The 26,743-nt window shown below is 33.0% G+C and overlaps 1 protein-coding gene across 7 annotated transcripts in view; it reads left to right on the forward strand.

The window, feature by feature from the left end:
* LOC117114301 (neuron navigator 2-like) overlaps nucleotides 1–26,743 on the forward strand; it is a 137,767-nt gene that overhangs the window by 46,864 nt on the left and 64,160 nt on the right. For 6 of the 7 annotated variants that reach the window (XM_033257933.1, XM_033257928.1, XM_033257929.1 and 3 more), the window contains exons 4-7: nucleotides 13,595–13,667; nucleotides 15,210–15,764; nucleotides 16,347–16,508; nucleotides 18,029–20,240. In XM_033257933.1, coding sequence (XP_033113824.1) covers nucleotides 13,595–13,667; nucleotides 15,210–15,764; nucleotides 16,347–16,508; nucleotides 18,029–20,240 — 3,002 coding nt within the window. The remainder of the gene's footprint in view (nucleotides 1–13,594; nucleotides 13,668–15,209; nucleotides 15,765–16,346; nucleotides 16,509–18,028; nucleotides 20,241–26,743) is intronic. The other variant, XM_033257932.1, reaches the window with a different exon arrangement.

The following is a 26,743-nucleotide window of genomic DNA, read 5'->3' on the forward strand; positions in this document are numbered from 1 at the left end:
ATACCATTAGACTGTACTGTTGTAGTTGTATATAGTAGGTGCAAATAAAATCACAAGTCACATTCTATAGGTGTATACAGTGCAAATATAACCTCAAGGCATTTCCTTTCATAATGATATATACACTCACACATAGTGGAGCTGGTTAAGCTGGAATATTTATTTATTTATTCTTTCTTTATCCTGAAATCACTTTCAATACAAATGTACTAATTTCCAAAGTGCTTCAGCTTGTAGGTGCAAATAGGAAGTCATACAGTAAATAGTTAGGGTTTCTACATAATATGTAACAACAGATATTTAATAACTCTAGACACTATTTTTTCAATTGTTTTGCATTATAATAATAATAATAATAATAATAATGAAAACATTTTAAAGCGCCGGTATCCGTTTAAAGAAAACGCTCATGGCGCCCCTCCACAAGAAGTCAAAAATATGACCGACAAAATAAAACAATGAAGTTTAAGGACCAGAATCAATTAAATTACATGAGCCGTACTTGGGTCAGCGTCACTTCTCTATTATAGTAACCATTTTACTTTTAAAATTTACTGTATGTGCATTGTGTGGAGAGTCAAATTTTTTTTTCTAGTGGAGGCTGCAGTTGATGGTAAGATGACTCATTCTCTAAAGTCGAGTGAAAGAGAATAGATATTTTATTTTATTGTGATATTTGCTTTTTATAATAACCTGCTGTACATTGAAGTTGTGAAATTTGGTCAATTTTAAAAAGACATCAGTCATTGGTAATTACATCTTGAGGATAAAAATTTATAGAAAATAAGCACCTTTTCCTTTTTTTAGAATCCTTGATTATGGGCTTAATATTTTAGCAAAGTTATGTAGTATCATAATTCAATTACAAAAATATATATTATTGAAACATGATATAAAACAAGCTAATTTTTTTTGTAGAGAGAGAATTATATTGTTAACATAGAGTAATAATTGCGAAATATTTAGAATGTGTTTGATTATTATCTTGGTTTTTGTTTCACAATACCAGATAGTCTTGTTTAGTGTTGTACAAAAAAGTAATTTAGAATAGGCAGATAGTACCTGTATGGTAGAGCGAGTAGAAGTAATACATTTCACCATTGTTTGTTGGAATGTTGGATCAAATTTGTCATTTAATCCGCGTGCGTGAATCGACCAATGTGTGCATCTCAGCGGGTAAGTTAACTTGGAATGCGATGTGCTTTAATTCATAGTGTCATCATTTATGGCTGTGTATAGGCACCTCTGTCTTCAAACGGATGTATTAAAGTATGAGTGCATTACAGATGCAGTTTTGTCGACGTTATTTAATGCTTCCATCGGATCAGCATTAAACACGTTTAGCATTGCTCTTAAGATCAAATATGCTTTTAGTAATTCACACTTAACTGGAGAGATTTGAGTAAGTTTTTATGAGATGGAAAACTATATTTCCCAAGGTTTTGTCAAAACATGTCTAATTTTTCAAATCACCTTGTTGTAGAGGTTGATGGTCTATAATGCAATACTATACGCTTCAATTTTATGACTTACACTATACGGACTTTTTGTGTATTACAATTACTAATTTATATTTCTGAAATTTGTACAGTATCACTTAATGATGTGATAAGGTTTTAGTGTGTGTAGTCATCAACCAGCAAAGAAGTAAATGATGAAAGCCAAGATTTAGGAACTGGATCTGTGAAGGGAAGTGATGTCATGCTGGCTTAACATGTAATTCTTTTTATCATGTTTACTGTACATGTTATGATCTGCATGTCACTCTGTGTCCTAGTAACATCTGATTACACAGTATATTCTCCCATTTGGATGCGTTAAAATAATTTTATAAAGTTATTGTTTTATAAATTGTTGTAAAAAGGCAGGCCTACATACTCGCATTTAAAAGTTAACTTTAGTTTAAAGTTGAATGGCTAGGGATGCAGGAAATACAGTGGCAGTCGGATGAAAGATAGCATAACAACAATAAAATAATTAAATTTGAATATAAATATAAATTTTTTAGTCTGAAAAGTGCTGTTTGTCTTTCATTTACTGTTATAAATTGTTTAAAATTTGAATTTATTATTATGTTTATAGGAGTATTACATTCAATTCAATATCTTCATTTCACAAATGAACATACATCTTACATTTCACATTGTTTTATTATGAAATTGTAGGTGGAAAATGAGTAGTTGATGATTTAAGATATAAAATGCACACCTCTTAAGATCCCACACTACCATAAAGCAAGAACCTATTTTCAATCCTAGATTGAAACAAAATGAGGTCAGTATAATGTAGGTATAAAAAGAAGGAGAAGTGTACTTAATGTTACTAATATTGTATAACGCTGCCATGTATGTTCTAATCTGCTGACAATATTATTAAATGAGGTGACTATAATATGTAGGTATAAAGAGATAGAGAAGAGCACTCAATAATTAAATATGTGTTATACTAAATAATGTCATGTAAACTATATTCTGCCAACAATTTCAATGAGGTGACTGAAAATGTAGTCTTTGGTTACTTGACCTTAAGGCTACTTATGTGACAATCCTGTTGGTGATACCAAAATTAAGTTGACCCTGAATAGGATAAACCAATTGTAAACTTTGTTGTTATTTACTGTATGTTTTCAAGTTCAAAGTGACATTGTTCTATATTCATTGTTGCGAAACATTGTCACACTTGTACAGTACAGTATATCCTGGCAATCTAGTGGTTGTAACGCCAGTTCCTATTAGGCAGCTCAATCAAATGCTTAGTACAAAATTGCTATTCAGCTGATGAAATTTTTGATTATGATGAGTATTGCAAGATGGGTCTGGTGCATTATTTGTTAGTTTTGTAGCTATCAGACAAAGGCTGATAAAATTTTGATAATAACAATATATTGGATATCAATGAGGTGAATATTGATATACAGCAGAATGTATCGTAAGTACACTTTGTTTCCTTTGCAAAATAATTGTTGGGTTTTTATTTCAGCTCGGTCCATTATTTGATACTTATTATATATAATTTTTTAACGTATTTATCATCCTATAATATTTCAACATGCAATGTGATTGCTACAAAGCATAAAAGGTACACATACATCCTGTAGGCATGCTAGGTATATAATAGGAAAATACATTAATTGATTTATATCTTAATTGAAAAACAGAGAATTAAAAAAATAAACATTTTAAATATACAAAAATAAATGAATTGCAGTATTAAATTTTAAAGATTAAAATACTAGATTGATTAGATAAGATATTGTAGAATTACACAAATTTTGTTATAATATAGTTCACCCTTTAATTCGAGACTAACATTTGACCCGAAAATTTTAGCTGGTCTCTGGGTTTAGTGTTGAATTAAAGTGATAGCTTTGTGTTAAAAGAATGAACTCGGTACTGTGCTCTGAAAAAGTGGTCTCGAATTACAGGGGGCTTTTCTTATAAATGTATTTTGATATATTCATAATAAAGATAGCAGTTCAATTTAGTTTTAAAATTATATTACAGCTGATAATCTTAATGTAAATACTGTATTAGACACAAGTTAGGCCCAATAAAAGTAGTTAGTTTATCACCCTCACGTGCATGTCTTGAAAAAAAATTATTTTTGAAAAAAAGAAAAGTTTTTGGAAAAATACTATTTTTTATATGTTTTTAAAAATTATTTTGTTCTTTATTTTAAAAGTAAATAGTTAATAGATATTGTTTGTATTGTCTTAATCATGTTTTACTTTAAATATCAATGCACTAGCAAACAACCCAAGGGTGATATTTGACTTTAGCAAAACAAAAAATAAAAATAAAAAGCCTCCCTCTCTCATCACTTTTCCAGCCTAGATAGGGTGATAAACTAATAACATTTTTTGTAGAGCCTTTAAGGAGAGATGGATATTGCCTGTTTGATCTTAAGATAATAATGTGTATATAATTGGCTATTATAATATTGTTCTAGTTACAGTTTTGCAAACAACAACGATAACTTTCACTTACAATAACACAGACTTTGATTTTAGAACAATGTAATGGACCTGGATTTTAGAACAATATGTTTGCCTGATGTTAAATCTATAGTTTTTGTATTTTCTAAATCTAGAACTAAAAAAACAGCATACATACTTTTTTATTTTTGCATACAGTATTATGTATTGTTTAAGAAAAAAATGTAATTTTAGTATATGTATTATAAGAAATTTTGTGGGAGATTTCATAAAGTACTGTAAGACATGGCATACCAACTATTCTTACAAGATATACTGTTACAGGTAAAAAATAAATGATTAAATGACTTGTGTGGTAGTTTGTCCCTGAATAAGAAATTGATATGGGAAAAAATAGGTTCATCAGACTTTAAATGAATAAATGCATTTTTCTGTTCTTTATAGCCAATGCTTTCTTTTGTTGGTGAAGTGAAGTATAAGAATGATAAAATCAGATATACTCTAAATAAAGGGGTTTTTTTTTAGCATTTACCTGTTTGTTTGAATAAGCTAATGACTACTTTCAACCATGTACTGTATATTTGATTTTGAGGGTGTGCTGCTAAATTATAGTATCAATGCTTATTTTTTTTATTATTTCCTTCACGTCCAAGAGCAAGTACACTCGCCACTTACATGATGGAATGATGCTTTATAAACCAAGTCTCTTATTTGAGGCCTAGGAAGTAGAATTATTTGTGGCTTTGACAGGAATTGGACCCTGGACCCTGGGATTAGAAGGCACACATCATAGCCACTAAGCTAATCAATTCCACTCCATTATTATTGCCAGCACAGACTGACAATTTTTATATAATTCATATGGTTCTATCTGAGGTTAAATAGAAAATATTCTTGTTTAGCATCACACCCTCCAACATTTTCATGTGCATGTGGGGTGGGGGAGTAGTGGTGGTTTTGGATTTTTTTTTTTTGACATAAAAGAAAATCTACAAGTGAGTCAGTATATCTTTTTTAAAACATTTAAAAAGTATGATAAATACTTCTGTATTGTATGGTGTGTTAAAATCATAATAATGATACATGTATCGTTCTATAAGATTATAAGGATGATAATGACAATGGTAGAGTAACATTATAATAGTAGACTAGGTAGATTAGAATTATTAACATTATAGTAATAGATTATTGTATAGAAATATTATAATTATAGTAGTAGACTATGGTACGGTAAGATTGATAATGATGATAATGGTTGGAACGAATGAGCTGTATAAATAAATAATCATAATAATGAACTTACAGTAGATGTACAGCCAAGAAAATGATTTCATAAACAATAATTATTTATTTTGAGGCTATATAAATTAAATATTGTGAGGTTGTATAAATTATAACTATGAAACTTTTTCAATTATAATTCTCTTTCCAATAATTGATGTGTGACATTTATTGTATTATGGGTAATAATTATTCTGGTGGTTTGATTATTAAAGCTGGCACCAGACAACTATTATTGACCAGGAATTATAACAACTCCAATTAAAATGGATTTGTCAAACGTGGGCTGGATTGATGAGAAACATAATTAATAATGGTGGAACTGTAGTTGTTTTAAAATTGTTTACATCCCGAAAGTCAATTTTGGATGTTGATCAAATCAAATTTATTGTGAGATTATTCTTTCTTTAATTCACAGTTGTCCTAATTTATTTTCTGATTTAGCAATCTTTCTGGATAACTGTAGCTTGAAAGCTAATTAAACACTTATTAATGAGATTGCCATAGCTTTATGTCTGAAATTATGTCTGTATATTTGACTAGTCATGTATGAATAGTTTTGTATGAATTTACACAGTACCCGTGATAAGATAATTCAGAAGATAATCCATAATTGGAAATCAGTGAGGAAGGGGAATATTCATAGTTGGTCTGTGTTTATCTCACTGTAATTCCACTTTTACAACTTGAATTTGAGAGTTTTCTCTCTGTGTATATTCTGGATAGTTTGAAGATTAATGATAATATGCCCATTGGGTGAGTACTTGAATTCATGATCTTATTACACTATTTAAATCTTAACTTGAAGGATGCATGCACACTCACCCTCAACAATATGATGTATTCATTTTGAGGAAGTGCTACAAGTTTTTAGGGCATATGGTTTTTTTTTTCTCACAAAGGAAAAAGGTGTTGACTGCAAGATACATGTTCCAATTCAGTCATCAGACTTCAATTTGATATATTAATTTTGAGGAAGTACTACAAAGTTTTGGGGCATATGGTATTTGTACTACAAGTTTTGGGGCATAGGGTATTTTTTTCTCACAAAGGAAAAAGGTGTTGACTGCAAGATACATGTTCCAATTCAGTCATCAGACTTCAATCCTGATAAAATACACAGAATTTAAGTATCTACCTCATAAAGTAAATTTAGGATATCATAGTTATGTTGGTAGATAAGGTGTAGAAAAAACTAGCTCTGGGCCCATTGGCCATAGTTCCAATCTTTTTCATTGTGGGTTTAAGTCTGCCTTCTTTCTCAATACATGCAGGTATTGAGAAAGAAAGCAGACTATTCATTACTATGGAGAACAGACTAGAACATGTTCCATTTACTATTATTAAGAGAATTGCAGATTCTCCTTTTTGTTCTATCCTGTAATTTGTGAGTTACTGTATGTACTTGCTGAACTGGATGTGAAGGGAATAAAATGATTATCCTAAAGACTGTACAATGAGAGTTCCGAACGCCCATCCTCAAAGCCTGAGCCACAACTGCTTCGTCAACAGCTTACATAGGATTGATAAAAATATTTATATTTATAGGTGTCCACATTAATAGAAGAGACATTTTTACCTTTAGAGTACCTAGCTTTAACCAACCGTGTTATACCCGTAATATTAATTTCTATTTGATGTTCATGAACCTTGCACTGCAGACAGCTTCATCTTCAAATTTGAAAATGTTGATGAGTGTCGGAGCAGAAAGCAAATAAAGATGTCAGGAAAGTATTCGTCAATTATTTGATGAATTAAGTATTAAAGAGAGACTGATTGCTTCAAAACTGTCCATGCACATGCCCAGAACAATCTATCTGGGATTTTTCGTTGATGAACTTGACAACAGTGAAGTGATTTGGCGTTTGTGTTTAAACAGACAGTAGTATTAGGCCCAATATTTGTTTAATTTGGTTGTTTTTAGATAATAAACAATGATTTAAATATGATAATAATAATGTAAAATAAAGACAAATAATTAGATTTAGATAAGCTTTACTATCTACGCAGCCTGCGGGGCTTGGGCAATGTTTTAAGCCTAGGCTGGCTAGCTGCAGCCTGCAAAACGACTATGCAAGAAAGCCAAGAATATTGTACAATCAAATCTGTTTTACGAAGGACCAATATACAGAACAATGTAAAATTTAGTTTCTGCTATGGCCTTTTTTAGCCAAAAGTTTTGACTTGCTAAGTAGTTTTTGAAGTAAAGAAATTTTGGCCTAGTTCAGCAAAAAAATTGCTGTCCTTCCTGTAGGAAAAAAGCAACACAGTTGTCATACTGTAAGTAGTCAAGTAGCTCAGGCTTTATAAACTATTGATGTACAATTAAATACTATTCACAAATAAGCAAGCAATATTTGCAACACCACTATTATCATATTTCCAAAACAAAAGTTCTACATCTAATATTGGATATTACACAAGGGCGAATCCAGAATGATGGGGACTAGCCAACGGGATGTCAGCCTATGCATTTGACCAATTAAATTTAGGGTAACATTTACATAGAAGGGAATAGAAAACTAATAAATAAAAGTAAATAAATATTAGAAGGGAATAGAAAACTAGTAAATAAATAAAAAAACAGACACAGACAGAAACACAGGCAGACACATAGACAGACACACACCCAGACGCACAGGCAGACAGCAGATACTAGTGATCTATTATGCAGGCCTATTTTTTTGCATCATTATTGTCTGGCTGAACAGTAACCACATTATAGCCTGGTTCATATCTAAGTTAAATCACTTAACTAATCCTTGAAATATGATACGATATTCCCTAGTTGCGTTCGATACCAAGTTAGAGCCAGATAACCAGCCAGCCAGCTTCGAGGCTGTTGACGTCACACGGTGGAAAGGCTTGTTTAATAAAACGTCTACTGTATTTTACCATTTTACAAACCTCTAGTACCAAAAAAAAATTAAAAAAAATTCGTAAACTATTGTAGATCAGGTGTCAGTTTCCACTACGTAGCCTAGCCGACCAGTATGAACCAATCGACAGTGCAGCAGCGTGGTCTATCGCAATCTAGTAGTAGGCCATAGCTAAATTTACCTTTGATAAAAAACAAATTATTTTAATTGCTAGCCTTTTCCCATTTAACAAAATATTGTTTTAATTCTCATTAAAACATCTATAATTTATGGACCTTTCTGTCATGTTTTTTTTTTTCATTTAGTTTTTAGATCGATCAACTGTGTTGTTTACATGCACTTCTAGCTTCGCAGTGTCAAATAAGTTGCTGACTTCAGCGCTCTTTTTTATTTCGTCATTGTAAACACTCATTTTAATGACTGGCGTTGGTGGTAGTTCGTTGAAACTGAATTAATGGTGACTATTATAGCGGAAATGGAAAAGATTGAATTCAATAAATAAATAAATACAACAAATCTGATTTTATTATTAAGAATAATATACATTATCACTTTGGAAAACGTACGCAATCAGACTTTTGACGTTATTACTTGGTCGATGATGCAAAGGCCATTTGTAATATTGACTATTTGTAAAACGGACGTTTGCTAGGTTTTTACCCATAATATCACAAATAATTTCTGAAAACTAGACTAATGAGACTACTTTGCTGCTGTTGTTAGCATTGTTACGTTGTTGCCAGCCAGAGGATGATAATAATGGTGGTACAACACAACAACGCTGGCTTAGATGCCTACATTACGTAATCGTGTTCTTGTAATCCGAGCCGACTTTACCGTTAAGAAAGTTAATTTACCGTTATTCTAGTGAAGTTAAGTCACTTAACTTTAAGTGACTTAAGCCTTTATCTAGCTATAATTGACTGGTTCACATCAAACTTTTAACTAGTTAAGTGGATCTATATCTAGATAAAAGTTCGACATGAGCCAGGCTTATGTGTTTTTGTCTTATAGAAGAAATGACATACTGAATACTGAAATAATCACATTGCTGTACCCTCATTAATACAAATGTCTTTAATTCTGAACTTTAAAATACATTAAATATTTGAATCTATGAATCATTCTGTAAAATTGATTTTATATTAGTACTGTAATATGAAATTTGTTGCTGAGTGTTCCCATTACCTGCATTATATTCCTGCACAAATTTAAGCCTGGATGTAGGTTAATGTGAAAAGGTAAAGTTTACATCAGTCATGTTAAATGAGATAGACATTGTGAGAATAGGATTTTGTTTTTTATTTTAATACTTAAACTATGCTAGCTTCTATTCTGTTCTGTTTTGTGTAAAGTATTTTTAATGTGTAATATTATTACAAATTTTAATTGCATTTTATATATCTGTGAGTTATATTAGCTTTTCTTTAATTAAAGATGATGTTAATGCAATATGATAATGATTATTATTATAATTATTTTTATTATTAAATTATATTATTATTATTATTATTGTTATTATTATTATTATTTAATATTTTAATTATAAACCAATATGCAATAGAAAACTTTATGAAAATGTATAATTAATGTTATTAACAATATATTATCACTTAATTAACATGATGAAGGCCAAGCATCACATAATATTTGAATAATAATAATACAGTAATAATATGTAAGTTGAACCTCCCACTCCGAGACAACCTAGTTACTGGGTAGCATGTGTGTATTTTCACAGTTAACTTGCGACATTATGCATGCAATATATTACACGCTCATGTAAAATGTGGTTTCTCCTGTAATCATTACGACTTATGTTCATATAGACAGCTCTATTTGACTACACTGACTTTAAATATAAATTTAGATGTGGAGGCGGTTTGGCGCAGTTGAAATGTTTGGTTTCCCAACCTCGAGGTTGGGGTTTCAGTCCTTCACTGTGCATTTAGCTTGTGTTCTTGATAGCCCTGTCACACTTTGACGATTTAGCCAGCGTATGCCGGCGTATCAAAATTTCTCTAAAACGCTATCATACGCTGAAGTATAGATGTTTTTTTTTGCAATTTTGTGCGTATACATAGCATATTCATATTGTGTTGAATATATATATAACATGTTAGTACCGTAACTTATATAGAACGTTTCAATAACTGATATCAACGAAGTGTGTTGCCAATGTATTACGATGCATTTGAGTGTGCTTCAGCGTGCTCTTAACTTATACAAAACGTACCCATAACTTATTTGACATACGCCAGTGTATTCGCCAAATTTTTCATACATAGGCATACGCTGGCTAAATTGTCAATGGGTGACAGGGCCATTAGCAAGGCACTTTATCTACATCGTTTCAGTCTCTACCCATCTGTATTAATGGGTACCAGTGAATTGTTGGGAGTAACATGTGGAAGATCAGCGTAACACCCAGGAAGGTACAAGCTCTCATCCGCTTCATATACTCGAAACTGGGGATAAACTATAGTCTATATGAGCCTCGTAGTTCGGCAGGGATTTAATTTTACTTTAATATAGATGCTCTACAGTAGGCATCATAGAGAATCACAGCCAATTTCTAAGCATCACTACCATTGTGCCAACTGTGAAGTGCCACCAGGATGTACCAAGCGTCACAGTACCATGATGCTTCATGCAAACTTCTAGTCTTTAGAATTTTCTAAAATTCAGAATTAAAAAAAAAAACTTTAATGCTATGTATTAAATTTGATTAAATTAGGTAGGCCAGGCATAGTTTGGTTTAAGGAATGCTTTCATTTGTGTGCTGATATAGGACAAAGGCTTTCTGAAAGAAAAATCCCAGAATAATCGAACACAACATGTAGTATATTTCTATTAAAATTTACACATCTTTGGTGATTGAGCCATTTTAAAACCTAAATAGGCCTATGTATTATTCTTGAAGGTTCCTCCTCATTTGATGTGGTGTTCAGTGAGAGATGATATTTGTCCCATCATCTAAAGCCTACATAAATTCATTACTAATGTAAAAATATGTTAATGTTATGTTTTAACTAATTTACCTCAGTGTCATGCTAGCTTAGTGTGAGAATTATTTCCTGTGGCTACTGAGTGTTGGCACAAACAGGTGTCCTTTATAAAAAATGACTTAAATTTATGGCAATTACTTAAAATTGAATAATATTAGAAAAAATATAAATTTTTAATTTTTTTTTGTCGATTCCTGATACATATAATTATGCCATGCAAATTTCATCCATGTAGCTTTCATATTTCTGGCACAACAAAGTTTGGAGTGTTGTTGAAAAGCTTGCTGGTTAAGATGCTTGCCTTCCAATCCCTGGGTCCTGGGTTTAATTCCTACTGCAGGAATTTTTCTCACAACCAAAACTCCACTCCCTAAATCTCATATTGAGATTTAGTTTGTGTATATATATTTGTCTTGTGTAAGGGATTGTCACCTATAGGTAGGACAGTGGTATATTCGCTATTGACAATCCTTGGTACATGAGTTGTGCGCCTAATTAAAAAAAAAACAAAAGGATAACCAGGGGAGTGCGCCCTCAGCGTTTCGGCCACGTCAGTGTAAAGATTGAAAGGTGTCTATTCGTTCATTTTGATATCAACAAAATAGCCTTTGAGTTATAAATGAGCCATTTGATTTGCCATTTGTCATTAGAAGACCCCAAGCAAGTAAGAGAAGGACTTGGTTTGTAGTAATGTGCCTATTATTATCATCCCATTTCAGCATTATTGCCAGAATTAAATAAGAAATAAGTTCAGTTGGATGGCATGAAAGGTAATTATAGGCTAGTGTCAAGGAATGCAAGATTTTTATCATTTTATTGGCCTATTGAGAATTCTTATATATGGAACTTTAATATGGAAATACTGTAAGCATTAGTCCCATATACAGCCTACTTAATATTAGTCAAGTGTCTATCAGAACTCATCACACCTCTGGCTGGATTGTTTTGGACAATCTGAATTGTACTGTAATTTTCTCCGTGGATCCAAGGTCATATTGCATCCCCCTAACTAATTTGTTTCGTATATATTAGTGTTGTATTTTGAATATTCTGATTTCAAATTATTATTATTATTATTATTATTATTACAAAACGTCAATTAGATAAACGTTTTTAGAATCTGCAAGTGCCATTTCAGGGAATCTGATATTATCAGTGCTATATACTGTACTGTTTTTTTAAATAAGAAGCAGGAAAATTTTGCCCAGGCCCAGTGTTCTTATTTTTTGCCTATTTTTGGTTTTAAAATGTTCTTACTTTCTTCTTATTTTACACTGTACCGTACAACCAGTGACTCTCTTGGTGTAGACTCCTTTGTCCCAGAAATTATTATGAAACCAAAGGAAATCTGGTAAATTTCTATCTCGAGTTATATTTTTTTTCTGCGGTTGATTAGTACCGTATAGTCATGAAAATGGAAATTAGATTAAAATTATTTAAAAAAAACACACCAGTTCTTATGTTTTTATAGGAGTGATGCTTACTCGTCAGTATGTTTCCAAATAGTGGCTAAAAAAGTCGCAAGTGATTCGGGTGGGGATCGAACCCATGACCTTCGGATAACTAGCCAGGTGTTCATAACCACTAGACCACCGAGCTTGCGGTTGGTGATTAGTGTTGAACCTGATGCCCACGTAGCAGTGGTTACTGCAATGCTAATTTGATGTGTTTGTGTCAGGGAAAATACTATAGTAGTGATGTTTTGCCCTACCTGACATGTTATTGATGATATTGTATTGTTGATATTATATCTAAATCTTTTGTAATGTGTCTTAAATGATCGTCAGAAGAGGGCAGAAAAAAATAAATATAAAATTTTGTTTTCTTATTTAGCAAATATTTTTGGAAAAAACATCCAGACGGAGGAAAAAATAGAAATAAAATTTCATTGGTGAATGTAAACAGTGTAGTAATGGGATGGTTAACTGCTTTAAATTTATACAATTAGGAAGAAATATAGATATCTTATTTTTCGAGATTTCACAGAAGTGGTTGGCGTAATAAAAATGAAGAACAACTTTTTTGCTGAAATTCCCATTTTTTGTGGCGCTGGGTTCGCTAATTGGCCAAAAATATACATAATTTTCATTTAAAATTATCATTATTGGCGGGTGACAGCTCGCTAAACATGGTATTCAAAAGGTCTTGCCTTGCAATTGTTTTAATGAACATTTATCCAGATTTCTTGTGGATGTATCCTTTATTTCTTTTCTGAATAAAATGATTATTGACTTTAATATGTCATTCTCACTTTTATTTTTCCCATTGTATATGCATTACTAATCATTATGGCACTTACAAAGTGCATTAGATCCACTGAGAAATGTACCTTTATTACCTGAAGCATAAGAAGATTTGTTTACCATAATAATGATAGATTGTTCATGAATAATTCTATAAAACTGATTTTAAATATTGCTTGGATTTGCCTTTATGGATTTCAGGTGATGTATAAAATATATTTATATTTGAATATTTTTTTTTTATTTCAGATCGATAACATCGAGCAATGTCTTTACTGTCTCACTGTCAAAGGTGTAAACACACAAGGATTGTTAGCTAAAGGTAATATTTATTGAATGATTAAAATGTATACTTTGTGATTTGTTTTTGAATATAGTACGGTAATCAGAATTGTTAGATAAGTTATAAGTTATAACAAGTTCAACACCTATGTTATTTAAACAAGTACTTGATCAATTGATAAGAGTTCTTGACTGCCATGCCAATGTGTTGAAGGATAGTACATTTTGTCACGGGTAAGACATTGTTAATATTATATGAACTCAGCATGCAAATTATTTCAGGCATAAACCTAGGGCATAAGCTTTAGATATGCTAAGCTTGGCTTATATTTCTATATTCATAGAAAAAAGTAGCAGATAATTTTATTGTCAGAAAAATCAGAAATTTTTATTTTGTCATCCTGTGTTTCTCATTTCCCCCCTCTTTTTCTAGCCTATACCTTGAGTGGCTTCTTGCTTTATATTTGTCGAATTCTTTAAAAAAAAAAAACATGATTAGTAAGTAAAAATATAAATACAACATCTATATATGATTTATACAGAACAAGCAATGTTTAAATAACGTAGGTATTAACATAAAATTTAACATAAAAACCCATACATAACTCTAGCATTAGTGTGTACAATGACCCAGGTATAGGCTTTGTTTTTTATCATTATTAATGATAAATCAATGTGGTGCCAGTGATTATTTATTTATTTAGTGACACAATTGGTATATAAAAATGGGGTAATGTTGATACGGTGATGTTGATACTGCGACAGTGATATTGATATTGTCTAGTGCCGTTATCATTTGAATCGACGGGCTGCTGCCTTTTTATAGGCTACCTCACATGTTTGTCGGCGATATGCTGTCGCGCGCTGTACATAAAGTAAACTATCGTTGGGCATAAGTTGTGAACGTCTGCAACACGCTAAGCATTCGTTGGTGTAAGTTTTCTATAAGTTATCGAAACATTCTATATAAGTTACTAATATGTTATGTATATGTCCAACTCATTATGCTATGTATGCATTCAAAATTGAAAAAAAACATCGATAATTCAGCGTTTTAGAGAAACGTTGATACGTTGGCATACGCTGACTAAATCGTCAACGTTTGACAGGGCCATTAATACACTCCATGATACAGATTGATGTTACAGTGGCCCTGTTTATTATTTTATTATTTAGTGGACACCCCCATTTAGTGGGCACTTTTTTGGATCCCAAATGTGTCCCCTTAATAAGGGGTTCTACTTTATTACTCTTAAAGGAGTGTGTACGCCTCATATGGACCTAATATAAGTTTGTATCAATTAGCTTATCGTCTTATGCTCTAAATTGTTATCAACGTTTCCTTTGGTGTTTCTATATGAGATGTCAAATTACAGTGTATAAATAAACAACCCACCGCGACAAACTATCATCTTTTATTTAACAGCAACGTGGATTTGTGTCTATAAACAGATGGACTGTGTCAAATGAACTACCGCTAGTGTACAAAATACTTTTCTTTCCTACAGCATAATCTTTTGGTCAGATTTTAAAAATAATACTTAATATTTATGATATTCAATATCTGCTTTTTTTTTTGCAGATATTAAAGACGGAAATTTGAAATCTATTCTTGGACTTTTTTTTGCACTATCACGCTTTAAGCAACTGCAACAGAAGACACTTCAGGAGAAGAAGGAAAATAGTGAAGGAGGTAAGAATTCCAACCATCGACAGGCACAAACACAGCCATCCAAGCCAACAGTGCCACCTAGAGTTTCTTCAGTTTCTACACAACAAAGAGCATCTATCCCTCCTATTCAGCCACCAAAAGCAATCCCAGGTTCGCACGCAGCATCACGGAAACAGACACCTGACAAGTCGTCTCACCCACGGGTGACTGTAACCACTGCACCTTCACAGACATCTCGTGCTTTATCCCAACATCCTAAAGTGACGGTGCTGCCTTCCCATCATCAGCAAACGGAGAAAGAGAAAATAATAGATGTAAAGCATCCAAACCAGGTGTCATTATCATTATCATCATCCAGTGGGAGACGTGCCACAACTGGAAAGACAAGATCTCCGACTGGAAGGTCGCATGTCAAAGTATCTGCACAAATTCGGATTGCGCCAACAGTTAGTTCAGTTTCACAAGGTAAAGTCCTTTATTCTTTAATGATCTTTATATTAGATCTTTATATTAGACATTAACAAATTGTTCATATCTATACTGATATTTAGCTGCTAATGGTGATATGTTTGTTTATTTTGTGCTGGCCTAACTTCATTGATTATTCACACTTCAAAAAGGGTGGCCCTTGGGCAATCCTAAGCTGACGTAACTTTTAAGTGTGATTGGGCTCTAACTCCTCAAATTACTCAGTTTCTTAGGCTTACATACTGGTATATTAATATGGCTAACAATACCAATACATGGTAGACATTTATTAATTGTTTTTAATAAAGCCTTGAATGTTATCTTAATATCGATTTTAGTTGGAAGGTTTAGCCTGTTTACATTTGTTTTTTTTTTTTATGTCTATTTCAATAAAAAAAAAAAAGTTTTGTAGTACTAACATAAATTAGAATATGTTTTTTAAAATTTTATATAATTAGTGCAGTTTCCTTTCGTTGGTAATGTTTCTGTTTGTGTTGAATGACAAATTTCCAGTATACGTTTCTGTTATATAATGGACAATAAAGATTTGATTTGATTGGTTTTTTAAAAATTTTTCAGCTTCAACAAATTTAAAATCATCCACAGACATGGCTTCCAAAATTCCAACTCCAAAAAGCGCAAAATCATCTCAGGGGTCGAAGATTGTTCCACCTTCAACAAACATCCGTCAGATGGGCAAGGTTGTTCGATCCACACCACAACCACAGGCACATTCTCAAGGTAAACATGTAGGCCATACAGTACATGGACATTCTTATTTCCATTTTCAATTATGACATAAGGTACCTCTACTTGCACCATATCTTAGTGTTCATCTGGAGGGCTAAAATGCAAGTATAGAAAAGTTCCCCGTCTTTAAGAAGAGACATTTAAGCACCTTAGAAAAGAGTTGGGGATTGTGTCCTGGTGTACTGCACAATCACCACCAGAAAGACTCAAGTCACTTCACTTTCGTAGGTTATCTTTAGTGGTCTCACCAAATAAATCCTATCCAATCCACTTACAACAACTACCTGCTAGATTGGTAAATTTATGAAAATTAAACCAATAAATGGATATACGTACTGGCGATGTTTGATCTACTACCTGTAGAACTTTACAGGCACTGACGGGTGCTTGACCAGTACCCGTCAGCGCCTGATGATTGGTTTCATTTCACAAATTTATCAGTCTATCACTGTATGGAAACCTAATGAAATTATTTGAGGAACTACTTCAGACAGGTACAGATTTTCTAAAGGGTTTAGGTGATAATCTAATAATTTGTTTTATGGGATATAAAGTCAGCTAAACATTGACTAAAGTTGGCTGAGTTCCGGTTCAAATTACATGTAGTTTTGTTACATTCATATTACTGTGTAACTCAAACACGAAGACACCCTAGGTGAGAAGTAAGGGGCTAGTCTTTACTATTTTAATTAAGTCCCATTTGTTTTTTGTTTGTTTTTTTAAACCATATATTTTTAGAGGGTGGCCCATTCAGTGTATCCTAGAAGGAATTGAATTGTGGGATAAGATGGCAAGCATCTTAACTGCTAAGCTATTCAACTGCACTTTTAAAATGTACTCATTATAAATAAGCTATATCAAGTTTTTCAACAAGTACAACCAACATAATGTTCCACAACAAGTATTTTGTTGTAGGCCTACAAAGTTCTAGCGGTCCAAAGTGACAACATATCACGGGGGAGCACATATCTTTTTAATAGGCATAGACAAATGATAGAATTTATTTATTTATTTGTTCTTTATACTGGGTTTCCTCTTCAGTAACAAATTACTGTTCTCCCAGAGGGCCCAGTTCACATAAAACAGTACACGACAGGGACCGGGTGAATGCTACAAAAATTATAATATAAAAATGTGCAAATAATTCACTGGCAATTATTTATACATTTATATCATTATCGACCAATGCTGCATGGAATTTAACATCATTAGAGGAGGACTTGTAGATGTGAGCATCTCACATTTGAAAGCACCCAGAAATTGTGAATGGAATTTTCCCCTTACTGTCAAATTGCTGATAACCCAATTTTCAACCCATTAAAAAGTGCCAAAACAGTTTCCAGCCCAGCGCAGACAGCACCCACTTTGAAAGATTTATAGGAGAATTTGGACAGTTATTAAATGAAAAAAAAATAAATGTTGGTCAAATATTTAGAATGATGGTAGGATTAAGTGTATAATTTTTTGTTGCATTACTTTGACATTTAATATATTCATTCTTTTATTCTCAGGAGATGATGAAGATACCGGAAAACTTGTTGAGAATGGCTCAAATATAAAACCACCTGTGAACATCAATACTATTCCTTCAAAGAAAATTCCAAATCCACGTAGCCCAACACCAACAAGTCGGATTGTTGTAAATAAGGTACCTGCAGCAATGCAGCAGCAACAGCAACAGCAGAATGCAAAGCACAATAACAGCAAGAACTCAATGTTAACAAAACTGAAATTTTTTGCCAAAGAAAATGCAGGAAATAAAGATAAAAATCACGCAAAAGAGAAAATAGATTCCATTCCAAAAACACCACCTAGTAAATTAAAAACAAAGGATACAAAAGGGAAAGCAAGTGTGAAAGACAAGTGTGGCCGAGAGATTCCACAACGGAAGGTGAACAGTCAAAGTAAAGGTGGATTTAAGACAAAGTCTGAAAGCAATTCAAGTATTGGAACCACAGGGAGCAATACTTCTTCTAGTAGTGCAATGAACAGTCCAACGTCATCAGCAGGCCCAATACCTGGATCTGGAATTCAGAAGAAAACTGGTCAGAAAACAATACCTCGTCCAGTGACTGGACATAAGGCTAGAGACTCTCCAGCTTCCCAGAAACGAGAACTGGAAAAGCCAACTGTAGGAAGAAAGGCAGATTCTAGAAGAAGCTCCAATAGCTCTGCTTTTTCTGATGAGTCATATGACACTAAGAGTTCTATTAGTAGTCCTCAGACAAGGGTGAAAAAGTCCAGTTCAAGATTGCCCTCTCCTGGCCAACGGACCACCAGTGCTGGTGGTAAAAAATTATTGCTTATTAAGCCAAAAACCAACACAAGTGCAAGCTCTCAGGGAAGTTCTGTTCCCAGTCAGGGTAGAGGTATTCCAAGACCTGCTGGGAGTGGGATAAAAACAGGCTTAAAACCACCAGTTAACTATCAGACATTGCCCAAGAAAACAACAGTAACACCTGCCAAAGTTGCTCATGAGCAACCAGTAGAAGGTAAAGAGGAGGAAGAATCTGTTACCAGAATACCAAGCAGAGGTGGTGTATACAGTACTTTTCCTGGCCCACAAAAACCTAGGATGCAAGTTAAAGACATGAGTATGAAAGAAACTGATGATGATGCCAATAAATCTAATGATGTTCAAGTACATCGAATAGCACCAAAATCTGATATTGCCCCAGGTAGCTATTCCTCTCTTCCAAGGGTCACAGGACCATCAACCTCCTATCCAGGTTCTCCTACACCAGGATCCTGCCATTCCCCCAGTCGTGGTGTACTTGAACGCAAGCCCTCTTGTCAGAATACTGCAACAGTTGCTCCTTTTAACTACACTGGTAGTCGTCCATCTTCTAAGGAATTTAGTGAGATTGGCATGCACTCGCCACATACTCCTGAGTCAACTCCAGGTACACCATGCAACATCAGTGTTTCTTCTGGCACTTCGGAGAGCAGCGTGATTTTCAGACCATTGTCTGATAGTGAAGAGGTATGTACCACCTACACCAATGATAAAGCTGTGACCACCTTTGGCACCCCAAAAGCTCAGAGGTCACAGAAAATCATGGCAGGATGTCAAACTGCTGGGGAGAATCTTGAGATGACTGTCATGAATGTCACTGCTGAGACCAGCATTGGATCTCAGAGCACAATGGAGACAACATTTGATGACAATGTTATAACACGTCTTACAAGTTCCCCATCAAAGAACCAAAAGTCTGCTCAGAGTTCACCGCAAATAACTAAAGGAACTGCACATGGTGGGATCAAGTCCTCTATTTCACCTCTGCTTACAGACATGAATCTTCTTAACACATCGTCTGTTCTCACACAAACCGATACCATGTCGGCGTACATCAACAATACATACCCATTCCGATCAAATGTGAACAGATTCATTCCAGCATCATCCCTGAGTAAACTGGTTTCTTCGCCAATTCGTAGAACCATCTCAAATCGGTCACACTTAAGTGATTTACAGTTCTCGGAACAGGCCATTCTTGATGAATGTGATGATGTCATCAATGAGGACATTGCATCAGGCTACATGAGTGAGGGTGACATACTGCAACCAAGCCAACAACTTGATATGACCAGTGGTTACATGAGTGAAGGAGGTGGAATGATGTACACTAAACGACTTCTCATGAGTACTAATCCTTATCAAGATGGCATGACAGCTGTCAGAGAATGTCTGGGACAAGATCTGGATCTCAGTGACAATGATAGGTAAAACAAATTTGTAACTTTTATTTTAATGGCATACATACTTATGTATGTCTGTCATGTTTTACATATTTATAATGAATAAGAACATATGTAGAAGAGTGAAAGTTTATATTTTATTCTTGATCATGTTAAAAAGACGCACAATTAACTCAATGTATACTTTAAAACCAGAAAGCAAATCAAAATGCAACATACAAGTCCATAAAAAAAGTATTCAGATGAAAGAGGGCAGCAAACACATTTTATTTGTAGAGAAATTCAAATGGAAGTGCACCCTCTATTTTCATGATTTTCTTCCATCTGATATATTTTCTGCCTTCTAATCTTTTATAAATTATAACTATAATAAAACAATCTTGTTTAGAATGGACTGGAATTCTATATTCATTGTTATGATAAAATTTAAATATATTTGTCTTTATTTTGATATAATATACAAGTATTTCTTTCTACAAGAACACTTATCTATTATAACTATAATCATGGTATTGTGCAAGATTTGAACCAATGACACAGGTTGTACAGTTTGTAAAGGTCAAAGGTGAACTTTTGCCACATACAGTGTTGACATGGTGATGACATGTCAAGCAGCAGCTGTAGCAATCCTCAAGGCCATAGCAAATTACATTTACCTTTCTTAATGGGACATGATAACCATCCCAGTGTGGTGTCCCAGTTTCAGCATGTCATGTAATTGATCCATCTCTGTTGGCCTAACTGGTCAAATGGCTTGGTATTAAAGGGTGCACTCATCACCATGTTGTGACTTACTGAAATGAGATTTCTGGGAGGACACAAATCAAAAATTTCAACTAAACTTACGAAAAAGCAAACAATACACATTTAATATAATTTATGTATTGTGCTATTTACGTATGATTGGGGCCCACACTGTGACACTGCAAATTCAATGTAAATCATGGCTCTATGCCAAGGGCAGATCAAGTCCCGTTTGAGAGTCTCAGGGAAGAGCCCTGTAGTAGTGCAAGGGGTGAATCCCTCTTAAACCTCTAGCACCTTCATTAATTTGAGTTTGTATTTAATAGATTTTTACTGTTTAGCATGGTAATTTTCGAAAAAGCATTACAAAAAAATAGAGGGGGCATACACCTATTATTCCCCCTCTAGATTTGCCACTGCTTATAATATAGGGCACCATTTAGAGATATAAAACCCATAATGTAAGGCCTACTGGACAAGTAATATTGGATGTGATTAATCCACTGTTTAGTACTAGTGAAGTGTTCTGTGCTCAACCTTGTTAAATATAGGCCTAACTTTGGCCAACCATTAGATGCTTTAAATAAAATATTATATAGCAGTTTCTATGCATTATTCAGGTTGGTCTTCACAAAAACCATTGATCAGATGGCTATAGTTTTAATTTTGTATTTATGGAAAAAAGCGTGGGCCAGAATAAATGGCTTAGTAGGATTGCAGATTGCCTGTTAAGGACCAGAGAATATGTATAATGTGTGAAAGTAGAACCACGACTTTCCTTCTGGTTGATTACTTGCTTGATAACCTTCAAGAGTTGGTTGTTAAATTAAATAAAATTTTTCTCAGGTGTAAAATTGTAGGAAATTATGTTAGTTATATTGATGATTTGAAATAGATAATTTCATTATATTTGATATGAAATATGTGTATGAAGTAAATTAATAGGCATGTTCCTGTAAGTGAGCATTTGTGTATTGGTTTTATTAGAACATGTAGTAGACCAAAAATAACGTTTATAATAATTAGTGTAAAACTAATATAGAAAATTATAACAAATATTTATATTGATCATCAAATTTGAATTAATAAGTGATTTTGTTTGTAGCAAGAACTTTTACTTAACTAGGTCACGCCACAAAATTCAATTATAAGTAACTTGGTTAGATAAATACACTCTCATACCATTGTAGATTATTCCAAGCTTATGGGATACATTCATGATGAGGTATTACCCTCTCAGAATGTCTAGAACACCTGTTCTGCACTGTCTATCAAAACAGAGTACAATATTATAATTGATGGCTAGAAAATTTAATTGGAAACATTCACTGTACTAAATTGCTACATATTTCAATCACTGTGATTATTTATTTATAATTTATTTATTTGTTTTGATTGTGACTTTGGATAAGAAAACACAAAAAGAATTGTATTCTACAAGTAGGCCTATTCATTTCTTCAAATTTGTATCTTTACCAATAATAATAATTAATAATTCATAGAAATTGTTTTTTTCTTGTGGTTTATTAAAATTAAAATGTAAATTGACATGAAATTCCAGTTACTTATTTTGGACACCTGCACATATTCTTTAGCCTGCAGTTGTTGTACAACAAATAATCTATTAGTTTCAGACTTTTAATCATAAAAAATGATACATTCCTGCAAATTTATGTAGCCATTCCAAAAGAGTTTTAAATTTGAATTTGTTACAAATATTTAAAGAAAACAACAAAGCCCCATATTGTCTAGAAATATAGCATATTAATAATCAAATTGCAAAGAAATATTTATAAAGTACAGCTACATCTATGCCATATATATTTATTATAGTTTCTATTATATTTTATCAATTTGTTCTTATTTTGTTATTCATCCATGGAAATTCATGAATATACACCAGTCAAATTATCATAATTTGACCACAGAGCTACCCTGCATAGTGAGTAGGTGGATCTTCTGCCAAACCCCAAATAGCCTTATGTCTTAATTAGTATAGTGTATCTGTTATTCTTTTATTGATTTTTAATATTTTATTCTACTGCAACTTCCTTCTCTCATATCTCAAAGTTTAGCTTGTAGATACTTAAAATGCACTAAGTTTTAAAAGGTCTTACCATTTTACAACTGAATTTTGTTTGCATCACAATTTGATGTAGTCTTGTTTTTGTTGCAGTAGGTTAATGTGATTTTGTTAGTCTTTATTCTCTTATTTCAGTTCATTAATATATTTGTATTATTAGTTATCTTTTGGTTGAAGGTGCACCTCATTATGGAACAAATAATGATGTCATACAAAGACACACAATCAATTTGTTTCCCTATATTTTGTAATGCCATTTTTTTCATATAGCTTGGTTTTGACGTTACCATCATTATTGATGGGGTGCTGCCATAATAGTTATATTTATAAGCCATTTTTGGCCTTATTTCTATTGTCAAACTGTTGCTTCTCAGTAGTGAAATTATATATGAAAGGAGGAAAAGAAATCTATTATGTAACTGCTGAAGGAAAGGAATAAATTATTGAAGTTATGCTGCCCAGTTTAACTAATGACCCAGCTGTAAAGGGATGATCCCCAAGTATTTATGCTTGTTATACGATCATCAAAAGTCGGCTGGTTAATCAACCAGATTATCAGGTCTGGCTCAGTAATAATAAACAAAAGCTTTTGTTTGCTTACTGAATTGCTCACATTTGCATGGGCAATATGTTACCAATAATCAGGACTACAAAGAGCTATTTGAAATTTTTTATTCTCTTAAACACATACCTTCTCATAATACCAACTCAGAAGTTTGAAACTGTTGCAGTTTGTTGTTATCAATGGTTTGCTGTAGTTGTTGTTAGTGGAGGACGATTCTGTAGCTTTTGTGGACTGTGGGTGCCTTTTGGAAAGGTAATAAACTTTGGTAGCAATAACATTTGTTTTTATAGTTTCAAATCAAATGGATTTTTGGTTGATTTGCATAATGACAGGCTGGATTCCAATAGCTAAATTTTGTGGCAAGTTTAAATGATATTGTGTAACCTTTTATTGTATCTTGACCTAGATGCAACATGACCTGAAATACCCAGTAGATGAACAGTAGGGCTTAATATGTAGGTTTTAACACGTTGGCTGCCGGCGATGAGTGCCCACAGGGTGTTGCTGAGGGCGCCAGGGACAAGTATTTTTGTCAAAATCGGTTTAACATATTCCAGCGTTTATGACTTCTTTGTTATACATGCCACAGACTCAACGGCTGGTAGTTTGGGGAAGATACACCTAGACGATATGTTGCCGGTAGTATGCTCGGCCGGCACAAGTGGGGGTGCCCTTTGAACATATACCAACCCATGCAAAAAGCAGACGAGATAGCTAGCACTTGGCATGGTCAATGAAAAGTGCTACTACAGTGCTGTCGACGAGTTTACTCACCCCAGTAAACTGGAATTATCATACAGGAATTATTTAATCAAAAATCTTGTACTAAACCAGACACTTCGGAGATGTCACCTACAACAGTGATAAGGGGAAAAAATCTCTCGCAAGCTAATACAACAATGGGATGCTGCGAGGAGATCCAATGGTGAGATCCTAGCTCCTTGAAATACATGCCCTTACAAACCTATTCTGTGTTAGCAATTATTTTTTGAATTAGCCTCCATAGGGATGATTGTAATTACAGTATTCACTTATTCATGCATTCATTCTTTATTCAGCCAAATAAGTTAAAGCAAAAAAGCAGAAAGAACAAACAAATTGTAAAATAGCCTAAGATGGCTAGGATTGATGATAGTGACAAACACTTTAACTCAAAAGCCCATCAACCCAGTCTTAGAGAATTGCAGAAAATATAAGTAATAAAATATCAATTATTAATTTACAAGAAATTAAATAAAAACAAATTAACTGTTAAAATAAATAAATATATAAATAAATTTTAAAAAAATACATTTATAGTCAAGGAAATAATATATACAGAAATATTTAAAAAAAATGATAATAAATAAAAAAAATATAAAAATACCTGAGAATATCATTAATTGATCAATGTTTAGATACAAGTTTAAATTAGAAAGGTAAATGTTACAAAATACTTTATATTATAAGTCAACACTTATTGTCCCTCAATAAAATGTAATTTTAGTTTAAAAACAAATGACTCTAAAGTGTCCAACATTACAGTGTCTTTGAAATCATCTGGGAGACAAGTCCAAATTCTGGGAAATTCATTAATAGTGGCATTTTTAAAAGCTTTGTCCTTGCGTATTGATGCCTAAAGGTTAGCAGTTCTGGATAGCGGTTGTTTATTAACACATTTTTGTGTAAAGATTCACATTCAATTAGTCCATAAACACACTTTATAACAAAAATGATAGATTTTGTTTTCTTCTGTCTTGACACTATTTCCAATGACTCGAGTCGTGTCTCGTACGGCATTTCACGTTTCAGTCGATGAAGGCACTTCCTTGAAGCTCGTCCTTGCACACGTTTAATTGTGTTACACTGTTCTTTAGTATGGGGGCTCCAAGCATACTAAAGAACAGTGTAAAGGTAGGCCTGGTCCGGTATTGTTGGTTCTGTTTTGCAAAGCATTTTTTAATCGACTCTTCAGGAGATTTAGAAAGTCACTTGGAATTTTGACATAAAAAATGTGATGTTATGCCTGTATTATTGACTAGAGATGAAGGATTTGTACATTAAGCCTGCTAGGTGCATCTTGACAGCTGCAAAGCTTCAGAGAGGGACCATGGGTATTAAGAGCCTTATGCTATTAAGTACATGTTGATCTCTTGTAGCTTTCTCTATACATGCCATGTTCAGAGTTAATTAAAACCATAAGTTGGATTTAAGAAATTTCATTCATTTTTTTCATTTCATTTATTACGCCTCAAAGAAATAACAACAGGTTACATCGTAAAACATGCAAAGTGAAAGAAAATTTCCTGGAAAAACTGAACCAAATCACTACTGGTAGGTCTCCCATTGCAATGTTTTGAGATAATATTTTAGAATAAACACATGATAATAATAATAATAATAATAAGTACCACCACCCTTTTTATATCATAAAAATTACTTTAATTTAAAGTGATGACAATATAATTTAAAACAATCATATGTATATAAAAAATATTGATAACACTTATTTGGAATAATATATTTTAATATACTTTTAAAAAAGCTTAATATTAAAACTAACGAATCTTTAAAATCTTCTGTTGAAATGTTAAAATTACCTGTATATACATATGTACTTGTTGAAATTTAATTATCAGTATCAATCTGTAGTATTTTATATTGATATATCTATACATGTATGCTATCTTCAGTGGATTTGTATCCATGGTCTATGATAATAAATTAAAGTTTTTTGACAGTGTGATCTGGCAAGTTGAACGTTCACTAACGGTAGACATTCTATTATTGTTTCGTATGAAACTTTTATGGTTATTACTGTAATTATGGATCTAACGGCTCATTCTGTTCCGCCAACATAATTTCCATTGTTACATTGTATCACAATAAATAAAATATACAACATTAGAAGATGTGCAATCTAATGGAGAAGGTATTTGATATGTAGTGCCGGTACCGTGAATGGTGTGTCGGTGATGATTTAACAAAGGTTGGCATCACTTATCTCCACAAGGTTTATTTACCTTGTTCCAGGTTGGTTGGGACAACACAATCTGGAGGGCGTGAGGAGGGACTTAAGGCTGGGAGGTTGTCGTTGAAAGAACAGGGGGCTGTTGAAAATAGGTTTGAGTGTGGATTCTGTCTTGAGGGTTTCAT

This window comes from Anneissia japonica, unplaced genomic scaffold, assembly GCF_011630105.1.
Source record: "Anneissia japonica isolate Jap-2015-1 unplaced genomic scaffold, ASM1163010v1 scaffold2994_len2133135_cov197, whole genome shotgun sequence".
NCBI classification, from domain to species: domain Eukaryota; kingdom Metazoa; phylum Echinodermata; class Crinoidea; order Comatulida; family Comatulidae; genus Anneissia; species Anneissia japonica.